The 18,749-nt window shown below is 40.1% G+C and overlaps 2 protein-coding genes across 2 annotated transcripts in view; one reads left to right on the top strand and one right to left on the bottom strand.

Annotated features, from left to right (window-relative positions):
* The window catches only part of LOC310648308 (cullin-1-like), a gene marked incomplete at its 5' end in the record, with an annotated part of 390,312 nt that overhangs the window by 85,076 nt on the left and 286,487 nt on the right, over positions 1-18,749 (bottom strand). Inside the window, 2 exons of the mRNA XM_083376075.1 lie at positions 4,671-4,802; positions 10,026-10,074. Of these exons, the coding sequence (XP_083232201.1) occupies positions 4,671-4,802; positions 10,026-10,074 (181 nt within the window). The remainder of the gene's footprint in view (positions 1-4,670; positions 4,803-10,025; positions 10,075-18,749) is intronic.
* Positions 1-18,749, top strand: part of LOC310648221 (uncharacterized protein) — a gene marked incomplete at its 5' end in the record, with an annotated part of 797,336 nt that overhangs the window by 613,299 nt on the left and 165,288 nt on the right. The gene's annotated exons all lie outside the window — the stretch shown is intronic.

Below are 18,749 nucleotides of genomic sequence, written 5' to 3'. Positions count from 1 at the left end.
AGAAGAGGAAAGACGTGGAGCTCAGATGTTGCAAACCACTTGCAAGTGCAGCCATCGGAAGACCTTGTACTGAGCAAGACGGCTTCTGCCCTGCCACTTTCCCGCCCCTGCCCAGACTCCTGCAGACTTGCCACATTCCTGGAGGTGGAAAACGCACCTCCAGCTGTGTGGCCCGGTTCCTAAGTGCCCACGGCCCAGTACCAGTCCACAGACCAGGGGTTGGGGACCTCTGATGTAACCAGTATAATAAAAAAATTACTCATGTTAGCGACACAGAATTTAAAAAATAAAACGGTTGTCAGAACCCATTCCTATTCTATCTCTCCCGAAAGGGAGGGGGGAATGTACCTGTGAGGTTATTGCTTCCTCTATTTGCTTTATTTATTTATTTATTATTATTATTTAAATTTATATACCGCCCTATTCCCGTAGGACTCATATAGCCTTTTGCTTTGTTTATTGCCCCACATAACCTTTTGCTTTGTATAACCTTTGCTTTGTTTATTGCCTCTGTATCCGCTACCCACTACAATGAGAGTTAGACACTGATGTTATTTCCCTTTTCCCAGGATGGACTTAACAAGAGAAAAAGGTAGCCAGGGGGAGTTTTGAAACAAATGCAAACCAGCGGGAGGGGTGATGTATTCTGGTTAGGCATCTCAGACAAGATTGTGGCCTCTGAGGTCCTTTCAAATGGGACCGAAGGGGAGGGGAGGGGGGGCGTCGCAATAGAAGTGTATATAATGCTATGAATTTGAACATTTGGGTGTGGTCTCTAATTTAGAACTCCATGTTGAAGTCTCTCTTAGAGATTCACCGCACTTTGCAAACTGCTTTTTCTATTTTTCTGCAGAATAAACTCTTTTCTTACCAATCCAATTTTGTTAGTGTTTTAATCACATTTCTAACACTCATGTCAGGGACTCAGTGTGACCAAAACAAACTGAATTTTCTGGCAATTGAGTTATTTTTAGCATCTTAGTGCAGAATTCTTCCAGCTTTGGTGTGCACACTAAAAGCCAATGTAAATTCACCATTTATTTTCTATGATGGTATTACAATTTCTTTTCAATGATTTATAGATTATTAAAGTAACATGGTTATGAGTTTTTAATAATACAATTTTTATTGTTAATAGTCTGTACTGTTTTTGTGTTTTTAAGACGTAAATGGTTTTTTAAAGTGGAAAAAAGCTTAATTTCTAAATTAAACTGATTAGACTGTGCTATAAAAGAGAAATTAGAGCTGCATTCTGTAGTACCTTACAATATAGTGACTACCTTAAATTACCACAAGTGATCAGGCTATTTAACATAATAGTTTGATGGACAAATTACAAGAAAAGCTCACTTCCTGTAAGCAGCATGATGAGCTGATATCTTGCTGGCTTTCACTGGCTAGCAAGATAGCTTTTATGAGGGGAATCACAGCTGGATGCTGGATCCAAGCCAGCATAATCTCTCCAAAACAAAGGATAGATAGTTGAGAATCGGATAATCCATGTGATTCAGGACAGCTGCTCCCCATGAATAGACCACAGAACCTGCTGTTTTTATGGTCGGCTTATGAGTGGAGTGGCTGGGAATCGGGAATACATCAAGCTCACACATGTAAATCATCCTTTATGGACATTAAACTCAATCAAGCCTTTTATCTTAATCACTTCTTTGGAATTTTATTTTTTATATTGGAGACATTAAGACCCTTTGGATGGCAAAGTCTTACTGTATTCATTGGCAGTTTCCACCTTCTTAAAAGATTATGGTGTAAATTTGACTTTAAAGGTTTTAATGATATGATTTTTTAGACTATGCCACAAAAAAGTGCTCAGTATATGGGTTTTGGAAAGTGAACAATGCATTAAGGGGCCAGAGGACTTGGAATTATACTTTTGAATTATTTAGAAGATAGGATCCAATCTGGGTCAGTTATCAGGACCAGAGGTTTACTCTTCTGAGCTTTTAGACTTATGCTGGAGCCCATCCTCAGGGAACTTCTCTCTACCAGAATGTATGCTTTGAGCTATTCTATGCAACATATTTATGTGGTGCCTGGTTGGGTGTGGCTTCTTATTGGTTGATTGAGGTATTGATGGCTGGCTATTAAGTCATTGGCTGTTGTTTCCTTGTGCTGCCAAGTCCTTGGCTCCTAAATACCTGATAAGCTGGTGGTAAAACAGCACTCTTGTTAACTGACAAGGGGCCAGTTTCCCAGGCATCAAACATTTCCCTGGCTATCTTTGTACCAGTTTCCCAGGCATCAAACATTTCCCTGGCTATCTTTGTATTTGCTCGGCCAAAAATCTTAGTAGATGCGATATTGAAAATATGTCCTTGTTCATTGCAATGTGAGGATACCAGTGAGTTCAGGTAAGAAGAAATTTTCTCATGGGAAAATGGATATTGCTTTGTTGTTGTTTTTTATGATAAGGAGACCTTGAAGGCTGGACACTAGAGCCAGAGGATTTAAAAAATGGGGCAGAAATCCTTAGTGCAAACTTTTGAATACCTCTCAGCCACGTTTTTGGACAGAATGGATCAAATGGTTGATAAAATTGACAGAGCATGCTCTAATGTAGTTGTAAAACAAGAATGAGCTACAATGGAAGTCTATGAAATTAATTTGAAGGGGAATTTAAATGGATCTGATGGATGACTTATTCTCTCAAGGAGATAAATAGATATCGAACCAGAAACTGATTTGGATAATTTTTTTCTAGTAAGATTTGGAAAGAGTTTTTTAGAAGTTACAAATGAAAGGATAAATTTACTTATTGATACAAAAGAAATTGGTTAAAGTTCAGAAGGATTTTTGCTTTTAAACACAGATGATCAACAAACTACCAGTAGGACATTTTTTTAAGAGTTAAAGAATAATTTTAAAAACTCAAGTAAGGTCTATAAGATCGGCTTGTTTGACCAGGGTTAAAAGAAGAAAATAGTTATATCTGGTTGCCCTTACTGAACTTTTGCTGGCCATGATTGAGTGACATAGCTTTTGGACTTTTTTTTTATTCATCTGAGAGATGAGCTATGAGGAAAAGAGAAATTGTGTTTTATTTAGAAACAGTGGTAAGCTATTAAATTTGTTTTTACCTGCTGGGATGAAGGGGGAAGTTACATCTTTTTCCCCCTTTCTCTTTCTTTTCTTATTCACACACCCCCTTTTCTTGTATTTTTCTGTTTGTATTTTTTGTAGTTTGTATTGACTTTTATTTTTTATTTATAATTATTAATAAAAATTATTTGAAAAAAGAGGGAAATTACAACAAAAGGTCCATAAAATGATTATTTTCAATCACCTGATCATTTCTGGAAATTTAGTGGCCACTAAAAAGGATTAAAAAAACTATCAAATGGTTGTTGTCTATCAGCTATCTGGGTTACTTTCATGTGCAAGTAAATGTCCCAAAGGTGCTTTTTCAAGAGGTAACTGGACTTCCTTTGTTTTTCCTTGAAGACGTTTTGCTTCTCATCCAAGAAGCTTCTTCAGTTTTGACTGAATGGTTTCTCCACCATTCAGACAGAACTTGAAGAAGCTTCTTTGGATGAGAAGCAAAACGTCTTCAAGGAAAAACAAAGAAAGTCCAGTTGCCTCTTGAAAAAGCACCTTTGGAACAATCATGACCTGGATGACTGAGAATCTCCATAGACATGCGCAAGTAAACATTTGCACTTTTGTAAATTCTGTATATTTGGGAGGCCATAACACACACTTTGAAAACAGGTTCTAGGATCAACGCTTAATGTTTTAGTTAAAACTATCTCAAGAAGCAAGGTTCTACTTAAGAGATTTTTGAGAACTGATAATAGTCACAAACTGATCTAAATGGATTAATATTCATGTTCCATATACAGCTTTTCTGAATAATCCCCAACTAGGAAAAAAAATGCAGACTCTCAAATTCTGGATTGCTGAATCTTGTCCTGCTGTGAGTTGTTGAAGTGATGGGTGCTGTTGCCGACCAGAGGAGCTAATACCTTGGTTACATGTTTTGCAATGTTGTAAGTGACTGAGTTGATGCTACTGACAAGATTCAGCAGTCCATCTGCATTTGAAAGACAAAGGTCACTCTTTCGAAGACAGCGAAGTCCATATTCTGGACAGAGAAGGCCACTGGTTTGAAAGAGCGGTCAGAGGCCAACTATATTAAAATTGAACAGCCCTCTCTCAACAGAGGGGGAAGGATACAACACCACCTATCCCCTGTCTACAACACAGTCCTTTCAACAGTCTCAAGAAGGTTCCACACTCATTTACATTCTGATTCAGGTGACCCTGAGGGTACAGATAAACCTCCAAGTGGTCTCAACAACTCTCAGATAACTAATGACCGACCTTCAGAGTGCTAACGATCAGATGCCTGCTAAGGAATATAAATCCTTCTATTCCACACAATTCAGCCAGAACTGAAGAAGCTTCTTGGATGAGAAGCGAAATGTCCTCAAGGAAAAAAAACCAAGAAAGTCCAGTTGCCTTTTGAAAAGAACCTTTGGGACAACCATGACCTGAATGATTGAGAATCTCCATAGACATAATATTCATTTAGCTATCATGTTTCTTCAGACATTTTCAATCAATACATGTTTATATAGTTTACGAGCATCATTATACAGTAAGGTTCTGGCAAATATGAGCAATAAAGAAAAATAAAGAAAAGGGAAATTCACCTTCAGTTTGGAGATCATACTTGCTTCAGCATCATCACTAGCACTATTCTGGTGGACCAGCCTCTTTGCCAGCATTTTGGCATAGAATTTTTGAAATACATCTTTGTCTTCAATATACTTGAAAGCCACCATCTAGAAAAAGCATGGATTTTTAGTATTTTTTTCAGAACTCAAGATTTTTGCAGCCATCTTCATATTTATCTTATCAAAACAGCTATTTTTATACCAAAGATGTTTTAAACAATGTGAAAGCAGACTTTCTGCTTCAAATAATTTAAAACTGAGAACAATGTCAATTTCTAACAGCTTATAACTATTACATACAAATAGGTGATTTAATTATAAAACAAGGTGTTAAGGAAATTGTTGTGCAGAGGTCTCCTTGTGCTACCAAAGAGTTGCACAGGCAAGGAAGGGTACTGAGAGCAGTAAGAGTCACACAGTAACCACAAGAGTACACTGAGTTGTAAAAGCAAAAAGTAGTTTACTTTTGAGGTGGTGTAAAAACAAAAATGCACAGTCAAAAAATAAACAGTCCAGGTCATACACAATAGCAACAGTCCAAGAAGTAATACAAAATACAAAGTCTTCTTACTGGTCCAGAGGTCAATACACAGTTCAGGTTTATCACAGTAACAGAACAAAAACAGTAATAGTAGAGAGCAGTGAATTCAGAGAGAGAGAAGCTACGTTCCTAGCTTCCTCTTACGGCCACGAGAACACTTACACACCCATTGGCCAATTAACATCTTAAAGATATAACATCATGGTTAATATATTTTCAACCCGACATTGTAGGCTAACACCATATGCCTAACATTCTCCCCTTTGGGTAGAATAATATATAACTCTTACAATATTATGCACATTCTTTCACAATTAGCATTGTGTTTCACAGCAGTTTGTACCTTTGTAAAATGGTCTGCAATATTTACATCAGATGAACAATACTCTAGCTGTATTAATTTATCTTTTACACATTGTCTTACATTTAAATAACGAAGATCAGTATGTTTGGATCTTGTTCTTACTGCAGCATTATTAGCCATCTGTATCGCAGCTTGATTGTCCTCATATACAATGAATGGATCATTTACATTTAAACCCATATCTAACAATAGTTGTTTGTACACTAGCAGTTCTGTACATAACACTGATAGACATGAAAATTCAGCCTCCATTGTAGACAGGCTTATGTGTTTTTGCCTAATGGACTTCCATCCAATTAAAGAATCACTCAACATTATAGCCAACCCTGAAGTAGATTTACGAGTGCTTGTATCAGAGGCAAAACTCGCATCTGCATATGCAGTGAGGATTAACTCACGATTTGGCTCTAGATATAACGAGTAGTGAATAGTCTGTTTCAAATACCTTAATACTCGTTTAGCCGATTGCCAGTGTCTAACAGTTGGATTATTGTTGTACCTAGCTAATTGGTTTACACAGTAAGAAATATCAGGTCTAGTCCAATTACTCAGATACATAAGACTTCCTATCAAAGATTAGTACATAGTCTTATCAAATACAGGACTCTCAACATTAGTGTCCTTAAAATCCATAGCCATCGGAGTTTTAGCTGGTTTACACATTTCCATATTGTATCTCTTTAATAACTGAGATATTTTACTGGCTTGCGACACCTTAAAACCCCTATTCGTTTTCACAATATCTAACCCCAAATAGTGCCTTATTTCTCCAAGACTTCTAATTGTGAATTTGTTTTCCAATCTTGAAATGATAGTTCGTGCTTCTAACTCAGTTTTAGTTATTATTGCAATATCATCTGTGAATAATAAAAGAAAAGATAATGCTCCGTTGTGTTCTCTTCTAAACAAACAAGGATCAGCATTACTGGCTACAAAACCTATTGCACTCAACTCATTAACTATACATTTATTCCACTCATAGCCTGATTGTTTCAATCCATAGAGGCTTTTCTTTAATTCCCAACAATCATGGTCTCTATCATTGGTCAATCCTGGTGGTATTCTTAAATAAATAGTGTGTTGCAATGGAGCATGTAGGTATGCAGTTTCAACATCTACATGGTTAACTACATACTGGTTTTTAGCCGCCCACACTAAAGCTGCTCTTAAAGTAGTCGCCCTCAGACTGGGTGCAAACACTTCATCATAATCCTCAGTAGTTTGGGCAAAACCTTGTGCAACCAAACGTGCCTTATGGGTTACAGTCCCATCTACACCCTTCTTTATTTTATATATCCATTTGCAACCTATAGCTTGCTCACCAGGTGGCAGTTTTGCTTTCTCATAGACCTTAAGATCCTGCAAAGACTTCAACTCCCTGTTCATTGCAGATTTCCATGAAGCCTGTTCCTTTTCAGGATACATCCTGATCTCATCATAGTTAGAAGGCTCTAAACTAACTTGACATATTACACTGGCTTCATAGCAATCAGGTGGATGTCTGATGCCCGTTGAACGCCAAGGAATTACAGGGCTTTGAATTTCTGACTCCTCTCCTTCCTCTGATTCATCTTTTATCTCCCCTATCTCCTCTTCATCTTTTATATTTACAGGAGATGTATTATCATTACTAGTTACGTTATCAGAGGAGTCCTCAAACATTAGAGGATCAGTATTAACAGTTCCTTGTTCTAACCTATCCCAACCAACGTGCTCAAGGAATTTGGCACTTGCACTATTATATACATTAGTTGTACCTTGTTCCCAGAAACGATAGGATCTATGGTTAGCTTCGTAACCTACAAAGTATAATTGCCTAGCCCTATGTTGGCCTTTACACCTGAGTTGTGCAGGAATGTGGACCCAAGCTGGGGTGCCAAACGTGTGCAGGTAATCAAGGTTTGGTTTTCTACCATGCCATATAGTGTATGGTATTTTACCGGTAGAAGTATTAACAACTATATTTAGAACATGGTTTGCACATTTTGCTGCTTCCCCCCACAGTCTATCTGTTAAGCCTGAATCTTTTTACATGGTTCTCATCATGGCTTGTAACGTTTGCCCACGTCTCTCAACAAATGCATTATGTTGAGGCCTATAAGGGGCTGAACGTTTATGCTCAATGCCAGCTGATTCTAGCATATCAACAAAGCCCTTGTTTGTAAATTCAGTGCCATTATCAGTAATTATGCACTGAACCTTTCTCTTTGTTTTCCTCTCGACAAATTTCAGCCAGTTTGCAAATTGTTGGAAAGTGTCTGCCTTTGACTTAAGCAGATAACAAAATCCATATCGAGAGTAGTGGTCAAGGATACTTAGAATATAACATGATCCTCCTAAACTAGGCTTCATGGGTCCAATTAAATCTGCAAATACAATTTCCAAAGGTACAGTTGTTTTGAAGCCGTTTAACCTGTTTGCAGGAGTTGCCTTACTCTTTTCCTGATTACAGGCATTGCAATTCAAATACTTACTACATGGCTTCAGTTTAATTCCTTCTACTAACTCAACTGTTTTACGTAGTGAGTTAAAGTTCACATGCCCTAACCGCCTATGCAGTAAATGTATACATTCATCATGTGGCTTCTTATTCTCACATATTGAGTTAGCTTTAACTGTACTAACCTGGTTACTTGTGAGAACGAATAAACCATTTTTCAAATTAGCAGTTACACAGGTTCCATTCCTCTCAATAGTGCATTGCTCCCCTCTGAATGTTACCACAAACCCAACTTTAACCAATTCCCTTACAGATAACAGGTTGAATCTTAGTTTAGGTATATATAACATAGGTAACTGTTCATTAATGCATGGACAATAGGAATTACCTTCACCAGAGGCCTTCATCCTCCAATCATTTGCCAGTGAAACATATTGGTTGCTGTTTTTCATATTAATAAACCTCTTTTTCACTTTAGTAATGCATTGTGAAGCCCCACTGTCAACAACCCACAATTCATTATTTCTGGATGTTGGTTTACCAGAAACAGCCAAACCAATGCTCTTCTTAGCCTTCCCACTGCTATTTACATTCTGTTTTTTACCCTTTCTACAGGATTTGGCTATATGCCCTCTAGCCCCACAAGAATAACATTTCTTCACATTGTAAGCAGTGGTGAATTGCTGCTCCTCTTGTGGCTGTGTCTCTCTCAGCTGGTCTCTGTCACGCCTCCTTCTGGACTCTTCCAGCAGTCTCCCAGTAATGTTAGTCAATGTCAGTTCCTCTCTGGTCAGGACTTCCAAAGAAGAAACATATCCATCATAACTCTCATCCAAAGATGACAGAATAATGTAGACCTGATGCAACTCTGAAAAAATCAGCTCCTTTTCATGAAGCTCTTGAAAAGTCACCTTCATGTAGTTTAAATGGGCCAGTATATCTCCATTCTTCTGCAGACGAGCCCTAAACAGCTTACGTGTAAGGTGTATATGTGCACCCACACTGTCTCGAACATAAAGCCTTCGCAAAATGTCCCAACACCTAGCAGCAGACTCCTCACCACGAATATGGACAAGCTGCTGGTCATTCAGTGTTAGTCCAATAATGCAAAGAGCTTTCTCATTGTTTCGTTTAAAGTCATCTATCTTCTTTGCATCCTCTTCGTTATTTGCATCCCAAGCAGTAGTATCAGGTGGGTTATTTACTACAGTCCATAGTCCTTCCTTGCGCAAAAGCAAACAGCATTTCGTGGACCAGGAAACATAGTTTGTCCCATCCAACCGGGTTATCCAGGAGATGCCTGACAACAGTTCTTGTGCCATTTTACACCAAATAGCTAACACAAACTCAGCTAGGAATACTGTGTGTACTAACTCTCAGTACAGGCCTGGGCCCATAACCAGTGTTAAGGAAATTGTTGTGCAGAGGTCTCCTTGTGCTACCAAAGAGTTGCACAGACAAGGAATTGTACTGAGAGCAGTAAGAGTCACACAGTAACCACATGAGTACACTGAGTTGTAAAAGCAAAAAGTAGTTTACTTTTGAGGTGGTGTAAAAACAAAAATGCACAGTCAAAAAATAAACAGTCCAGGTCATACACAATAGCAACAGTCCAAGAAGTAATACAAAATACAAAGTCTTCTTACCTGTCCAGAGGTCAATACACAGTTCAGGTTTATCACAGTAACAGAGCAAAAACAGTAATAGTAGAGAGCAGTGAATTCAGAGAGAGAGAAGCTACGTTCCTAGCTTCCTCTTACGGCCACGAGAACACTTACACACCCATTGTCCAATTAACATCTTAAAGACATAACATCATGGTTAATATATTTTCAACCCAACATTGTAGGCTAACACCATATGCCTAACACAAGGGTTCATGGCAAATGGTTTTTAAAAGCCCACCAGAACTGAAAGGTTATCCTTGTTAGTTTACAATTACTGTATCTTTGTAAATAAATTTCCAAAAATTAAAATGAAACTTACCACTTGGTTAAGTGTGTCTTCAAGCTCAGCTTCCTCTGGATTCTTTGAGCTGCAGTCAAAAGTGCATCAACATTATTATAATTCAGGATGCTCACTATTTGCAACTGATTTCCCAATGCAAAACTGGAGTATAGAAAGCTCCCTACCATTTTAGTTTACCTTCTCTTTTTTTATGGACAGGTAGGCATACTTTCATACAAAACATTGTCTTGCACTGGTTTTACATTATAATGCCTCTCTAGGGTCTGCATGTCCCTCCAAAATTGTTGAAATGCAAGACAAAAACTGGTCTGAGAGGCTGCCAAGAGGCCTACAGCAACATCAGAGCAGCTGCAGGAATTTCTGGCAAGTTCTGTTTGTGTACTACATGTAATAACAATCTCCCATATTGTCCACATGTCTGGGTTGTGGGGTAGGATGGCAAGCCTTTTCTTACAAAGAAAAGCATCCAAGCTGAGCGACAATTTGCAAAAACCTACATCAAGTCTGACAAATGCATGTGGGAAAATGTGTTGTGATCTGATGAGACCAAGGTTGAACTTTTTGGCCATAATTCCAAAATAAGTGTGGTGCAAAAACAAAACTGTGAGTAGCAGCCAACTCTGCCCAAAAATGCTCCCAGCCCTATTTCTCAGTTATGTATGCAAACACAGGAAAGCCCCAACATAGGGCCCACCACACTCTCCTACCCAGGCTCTCCCTCTTCTATCAGCACATTATAACCTATGTTGAGAAGATTTGCAATCCTCTAATTCGCCTTGTGATTGAGTATTGGTATGGGGGCCATGACTCCCAGTATATAAGAACGTTTGTCCAAAAAACTGGACCAGTGTCTCTTTGTATGTTTGTGTACACACATACAGTAACAAAGTTAGGGCTCAGCTTCTTGCCCACCACTCTTGTCAACCCTCCAGGGACCCATAGTCATCATTTCTAGATTCAGGTTCATCCTGCCTGAATTTATTTGGCGGCAGAATAGAGCTCTTTGGGCTCATCCTCTCCCAGGTAAGATTGAACAGTTTAATTTTGTGTTTATCTAAAATTCGCTTAACTGTACTCCTCCAGTCAAAAGCACATGGTGCTGTGTTTCTGAGCCAACACAGCCCACCAATTTTGTAAAACACACCACAGCCATGGAGCTTATTTGTAATAAAATCTGTATTACAGGGAACTAAATAGGATGGCATGTAATTATAGTATGCTAAAGGTTTTGCAATTTCACAAACAAGAATATCTGTATATGGGACATCCTCAACAGTAGCCATTGCACAAGGATTTTTTTCAAGCCTGATGATGTCTAAGCAATGATGGATCCCAAAATGTCTTTCGACACTTCTCACATGTTCAATTGTCATTCATGATACATATAATTATGGAATAACCCAACCATGATCAGTCAGATTGTTAAAAAACATGCCCCAGCCCTAATTAAGAATAGAGCAACTAGGCCCCAGCACTGCAGTTTACGACCACTGCAAAGGAAAGAGGTTAAGGGTTATATTGAAGTGGGTTATCCTGATCAGAGAGGAAGCAGGATGTACCAAAGCTACATGTTACAGCGTATTCAGCTTTTTATTGAAACTGGCCAGGACCTCATACCTGCCCCGCTGAATGAGGGAGGTTTTTTGTATACATATCCAGTGCAACTGTGGCATGTTTCTTTCGTATCCCAGCATGGATCTCATCTTTCATCTGATGGTATTTTGCGAACTCATCTACAATGAGGTGATCAATTAGGGCGGTGGACACATTGGCTGTAATCATGCTCAGCATATATATTTGTGTGTGTGTGTGTGTGTGTGTGTGAATGCTGCTAACATTGGATGTTCTTGATTGACAACATAGGGAGAGGTAGCCTTCCTTTAACTCATATATTACTTTTAGAGTTAGAATTAGTGGACGCTAGGGGGAGTAGTGAGAATGTATCTCAAGATAAGAATTTGGCGGGTTGTTAAACAGGAGGGAAAGTTTGCATTTTAAACTAATTGGAGAATGTGATTTATGACGTTTAATTAAGGGAGGGAATTGTGCTTCATACGATGTGTTCAGGGGAGGAGAATTCAGATCTTGGCTTCCAATAGGTACGTGCCGAAGCTATTTGTTGTTGTTAGTTGCGAAGTTGTGTCCGACCCATCGCGACCCTATGGACAATATTCCTCCAGGCCTTCCTGTCCTCTACCATCTTCTGGAGTCCATTTAAGCTCACACCTACTGCTTCAGTGACTCCATCCAGCCACCTCATTCTCTGTCGTCCTCTTCTTCTATTGCCCTCAATCTTTCCCAGCATTAGGCTCTTCTCCGAAGCTATGCAACTATATTAAAAGATTCTTTAAGGTAAACAATGCCTTGAACTTCTTTGAAGTACTGCATTTGTCAGAACCCTGAAAATATATATATATATATATATATATATATATATATATATATATATATATATATATATATATATATATATATATATATATATATCCTTGGTTTTTCGGGTTTTTCCCCGCGTAGAACTAAAGGTGTAGGCACAACGTTTCGACGGAATCCCATCCGTCATCATCAGGCTGGTGGCTTTAGCTTCCTTCTTCTGGGAGAAGCATGTGGCTGTTTGTTCCTCTTTTTTAAACTGCCAGAGGGGGGTGTGTTCTGTGGAGGTGTGCTCTGATTGGGTAGGGGGCCAAGTGTGTTCTGATTGGGTGGGAGTGTGTTTTGAATGGTGGGTGTGTTCTGATTGGGGGGGGGGGGTGTTCTGAGTGGATGGGCTGGTCTCAGCTGCCAGCTCCAGACCTGAGCTGGTGAGTTGTGCTGCTTTTGTTCGGCTTCGTGTTTGTGGTGGTGCCATGTTTTTATAGTGGGTGTCAGTTTGCTTATTGTGTGGTTTGGAGGGGTTTAAAGTGGCTGATGTTGCAGCTGTAGTTAGGTTTCTGTTTTGTGGTTGTGCCTCGTTATCATTGTGGGTTCGGATTTGCTTTTTGAATGGTTGTGTGGTGGTGATGTCATGTGATGTTATCATGAGTTTGGGTCTGGTATCATTCTTGGTGGTTGGGCCTCGTCTGTCAATCAAGGCGGGTTTCCAAATGGCTGGTAGGCGAGAGGTATCATCTCGTTTATTCATTCTGTGGGGGCGTTTTTCTATCTCAATGGCTTCTCTGATTATTCTGTTGTTAAAATGTTCAATTTTGGCGATAGTTTTGGTTTTTTTAAAATCAATTTCATGTCCCGTGGCTTCAAAGTGTTGGACCAAGGATGAAGTTTGTTCTCCCTTTCTGAGTGAGTTTTTGTGCTCTTCAATGCGTGCACTTATTCTTCTGTTGGTCTGTCCGATGTATGTGGTGGGGCAGGTGGGGCATGGGATTTCATATACTCCTTGGTTTTCTAACCCAATTATGTCTTTGGGGTTTCTTAGGATGGTGGATATTTTTCTGTCTGTGTAGAATGCTGTTTTGATGTTGTGTTTTTGGAGGACCTTGCTGATTCTGTCTGTGGTCCCTTTTAAGTATGGGAGGAGGGCTTTGCCATTTTCTTGTTCTCTGTCTTGGGTTTTTGTGGGTGTCTCTCTTCGGATTAAGTTGGTAATCGTGTTTCTTTGGAATCCATTGGCTGTTAGTACATTAGTGAGAGTGTGTAGTTCGGTTTTTAGGTGTTGTTCGTCAGCTAGGTGTTTTGTTCTGGAGATGAGTGTCTTGGCTACGGAGTTGATCTGTGCTGGGTGGTGGTGTGAGAGTGCGTTCAGATAGCGGTTTGTGTGTTTTTTTTTATGGTAGATAGTGTGTCCTAGGGAGCCGTTGGATTTCTTGTAGACTAAGACATCAAGGAAGGGAAGTTGATTGTTAGCTTCTGTTTCCATGGTGAATTGTATTTTGGGGTGTAGGCTATTGAGGTGTATGAGGAAGTCATCCAGTTTTTCTTTGCCGTGTGGCCAGATTACGAAGGTGTCATCTACGTATCTGAGCCAGAGTTTGGGTTTGTGGTTGGATTTTTCTAGAGCGAGGGTTTCAAAGTGTTCTATGTAGAGGTTTGCGATGACAGGTGAGAGGGGTGATCCCATGGGTGCTCCTTCCATTTGTTTGTATCTTTGTCCATTGTAGATGAAGTATGTGTTAGATAGGCAGTGGTTGGTCAGATCTAGGATGTGTTTTGGGGGGTTGTATTTATTTAGGATAGCTGTCAAGGCTTCTTTGATTGGCACTTGGGTGAAGAGGGATACAACATCGAAGCTCACAAGTAGGTCACAGGGCTGTAAGTTTAGTTTACTTATGATCTCTATGAATTGGAATGAGTTTTGTATGTGTGAGGTGATGGAATTTGCATAAGGCTGTAGTTGTTTGGCAAGAAATTTGGCTAGATTTTGTAGAGGTGAGCCTATGGAGCTGACTATGGGTCTGAGTGGGGTTCCTTCTTTGTGTATCTTGGGCAGACCATAGAGCTTAGGACATCTGGATGATTTTTCTCTGGGAATGATTGTTTTCTGGATCTCTTCACTGATGGGGGTGGCTTTTATTTTTGATTTTGTGGTTTTTTCCAGGTAGTTGGTGGGATCTGTCTTGAGGAGTTTGTATGTGGAGTCTCGGAGTAGGTTGGATAATTTGGTATGGTAGTCAGATGAGTTCATTACCACCGTGGCGTTGCCTTTGTCTGCTGGCAGAATGATTATGCTGGTGTCATTTTTTAGGTTAAGTAGTGCTGTCTGTTCCTCTTTGGGTAAGTTGCTTTTGGGTGGTTTGCTGGTGCAGAGGATGTTGGTAACTTCGAGTCTGATTTTGTTGGCGTCGTCAGGGTTAATTTTGGTCAGGCTGGATTCGACTCCGCATATAATGGTTTCCATGGGAATGTGTTTGGGAGCGACTGCAAAATTAAATCCTTTAGACAGGACGTTGGTTTCGGCTTTGGTGAGAATCCTATCTGAGATGTTGTGCAGAGTTTGTTACATGTGTTGCTGTGAGAGAGGAGGGGTTTGTTTCTGGCGTTCCTTTAGTCTTTGGAGTTTATTGGTGTGTGTGTCTGTTTTGTAGGCAGTCTCTGTTTCAGCTCTCCAGACAGCGATTTGTTTGAATTTGTCCCAAAGTGTGGGGTGGATCTTGTTGCTGAGTTTGAGGTGAAGTGTGAGGAGGTCTCTGTTGATTCGGTCCAGGAGGAATCTTTTTGTGTGGAGTTCATTTCTGATTAGGGCCAGTTCAGTTCTTATCAGGATGCGTTTGATGGCTGCAGAGTTGGAGTGGAATTTCAATTGGAAGGATGTGGGGATTAAATTTTGATCTCGGCAGTTGCGTAGGAATGTGAGGTCACACAGAATGGAAGCTCTTCGTACTTCGAGTTTTTCGTAGGTCCTAGTTAGCTGGTGGATTTCCTTTCCCCTTTCACCTGTCATCACAAACCTCTACATGGAACACTTTGAAACCCTCGCTCTAGAAAAATCGAACCACAAACCCAAACTCTGGCTCAGATACGTAGATGACACCTTCGTAATCTGGCCACACGGCAAAGAAAAACCGGATGACTTCCTCACACACCTCAATAGCCTACACCCCAAAATACAATTCACCATGGAAACAGAAGCTAACAATCAACTTCCCTTCCTTGATGTCTTAGTCTACAAGAAATCCAACGGCTCCCTAGGACACACTATCTACCATAAAAAAACACACACAAACCGCTATCTGAACGCACTCTCACACCACCACCCAGCACAGATCAACTCCGTGGCCAAGACACTCATCTCCAGAACAAAACACCTAGCTGACGAACAACACCTAAAAACCGAACTACACACTCTCACTAATGTACTAACAGCCAATGGATTCCAAAGAAACATGATTACCAACTTAATCCGAAGAGAGACACCCACAAAAACCCAAGACAGAGAACAAGAAAATGGCAAAGCCCTCCTCCCATACTTAAAAGGGACCACAGACAGAATCAGCAAGATCCTCCAAAAACACAACATCAAAACAGCATTCTACACAGACAGAAAAATATCCACCATCCTAAGAAACCCCAAAGACATAATTGGGTTAGAAAACCAAGGAGTATATGAAATCCCATGCACCACCTGCACCACCACATACATCGGACAGACCAACAGAAGAATAAGTGCACGCATTGAAGAGCACAAAAACTCACTCAGAAAGGGAGAACAAACTTCATCCCTGGTCCAACACTTTGAAGCCACGGGACATGAAATTGATTTTAAAAAAACCAAAACTATCGCCCAAATCGAACATTTTAACAACAGAATAATCAGAGAAGCCATTGAGATAGAAAAATGCCCCCACAGCATGAACAAACGAGATGATACCTCTCGCCTACCAGCCATTTGGAAACCCGCCTTGATTGACAGACGAGTCCCAACCACCAAGAATGATACCAGACCCAAACTCATGATAACATCACATGACATCACCACCACACAACCATTCAAAAAGCAAATCCGAACCCACAATGATAATGACGCACAACCACAAAACAGAAACCTAACTACAGCTGCAACATCAGCCACTTTAAACCCCTCCAAACCACACAATAAGCAAACTGACACCCACTATAAAAACATGGCACCACCACAAACACGAAGCCGAACAAAAGCAGCACAACTCACCAGCTCAGGTCTAAGGCTGGCAGCTGAGACCAGCCCATCCACTCAATACACACCCCCACCCAATCAGAACACACCCACCATTCAAAACACACTCCCACCCCATCAGAACACACCTAATCCCCCACCCAATCAGAGCACACCTCCACCCACAGAACACACCCCCTCTGGCAGTTTAAAAAAGAGGAAAAAACAGCCACTACCACATGCCTCTCCCAGAAGAAGGAAGCTGAAGCCACCAGCCTGAGGATGACGGATGGGATTCCGTCGAAACGTTGCTCCTACACCTTCAATTCTAGGGAGGAAAAAAAGCAAATTGGACATAATGTCAAACAAAACTCCAAAAATGGGCTGGACAAAATTATTGGCACCCTTTCAAAATTGTGGGTAAACAAGATTGTTTCAAGCACGTGATGCTCCTTTAAACTCACCTGGGGCAAGTAACAAGTGTGGGCAATATAAAAATCATACCTGAAAGCAGATAAAAAGGAGAGAAGTTCACTTAGTCTTTGCATTGTGTGTCTGTGTATGCCACGCTAAGCATGGACAACAGAAAGAGGAGAAGAGAACTGTCTGAGGACTTGAGAACCAAAATTGTGGACAAATATCAACAATCTCAAGGTTACAAGTCCATCTCCAGAGATCTAGATTTGCCTTTGTCCACAGTACACAACATTATCAAGAAGTTTGCAACCCATGGCACTGTAGCGAATCTCCCTGGTCGTGGACAGAAGAGAAAAACTGATGAAAGGTTGCAACGCAGGATAGTCCGGATGGTGGATAAGCAGCCCCAAACAAGTTCCAAAGAAATGCAAGCTGTCCTGCAGGCTCAGGGAGCATCAGTGTCAGCGCAAACTATCCGTCGACATTTAAATGAAATGAAACGCTATGGCAGGAGACCCAGGAGGACCCCACTGCTGACACAGAGACATAAAAAAGCAAGATTACAGTTTGCCAAAATGTACTTGAGTAAGCCAAAATCCTTCTGGGAAAACGTCTTGTGGACAGATGAGACCAAGATAGAGCTTTTTGGTAAAGCACATCATTCTATTGTTTACCGAAAACCAAATGAGGCCTACAAAGAAAAGAACACAGTACCTACAGTGAAATATGGTGGAGGTTCAATGATGTTTTGGGGTTGTTTTGCTGCCTCTGGCACTGTGTGTCTTGAATGTGTGCAAGGCATCATGAAATCTGAGGATTACCAAAGGATTTTGGGTCGCACTGTAGAGCCCAGTGTCAGAAAGCTGGGTTTGCGTCCGAGATCTTGGGTCTTCCAGCAGGACAATGACCCCAAACATACGTCAAAAAGCACCCAGAAATGGATGGCAAGAAAGCGCTGGAGAGTTCTGAAGTGGCCAGCAATGAGTCCAGATCTGAATCCCATTGAACACCTGTGGAGAGATCTTAAAATTGCTGTTGGGAAAAGGTGCCCTTCCAATAAGAGAGACATGGAGCAGTTTGCAAAGGAAGAGTGGTCCAAAATTCCGGGTGAGAGGTGTAAGAAGCTTATTGATGGTTATAGGAAGCGACTGATTTCAGTTATTTTTTCCAAAGGGTGTGCAACCAAATATTAAGTTAAGGGTGCCAATAATTTTGTCCAGCCCATTTTTGGAGTTTTCTTTGACATTATGTCCAATTTGCTTTTTTTCCTCCCTTTTTTGTTGTGTTCCAATACACACAAAGGGAATAAACCTGTGTATAGCAAAACATGTGTTCCTGCAATACTTTTCTGTGAGAAATACTTGATTTTCTGGAAAAATTTCAGGGGTGCCAACTATATATATATATATATATATATATATATATATATATATATATATATATATATATATATATATATATATATATATATATATATATATATAGAGAGAGAGAGAGAGAGAGAGAGAGAGAGAGAGAGAGAGAAAATAGTCTTAAAAATTTGAGTCTTGGGTATATTCATATTTAACATCAAAAACACAGATCACCAGGACTAAAAAATTATTGAAAACTTAGCTTTCGTCAGTGTCTTCTGACATTGTCAGAGTTTAAGCCAGGATTGAGGAACTGTTCTTATAGTCTCTGCAAAGCCAATCGTTTAGCTAATGAGTGTGTTATGGGTCTGTTCAGCTCCCACCCTCCCGTAATCAATTGCCCCATTC

The sequence above is a fragment of the Vipera ursinii genome, assembly GCF_947247035.1.
Source record: "Vipera ursinii genome assembly, chromosome: W".
Lineage (NCBI taxonomy): Eukaryota > Metazoa > Chordata > Lepidosauria > Squamata > Viperidae > Vipera > Vipera ursinii.
The sequence above is the reverse complement of the archived record's forward strand: the minus strand, read 5'-3'. Positions and strand labels throughout refer to the sequence as shown.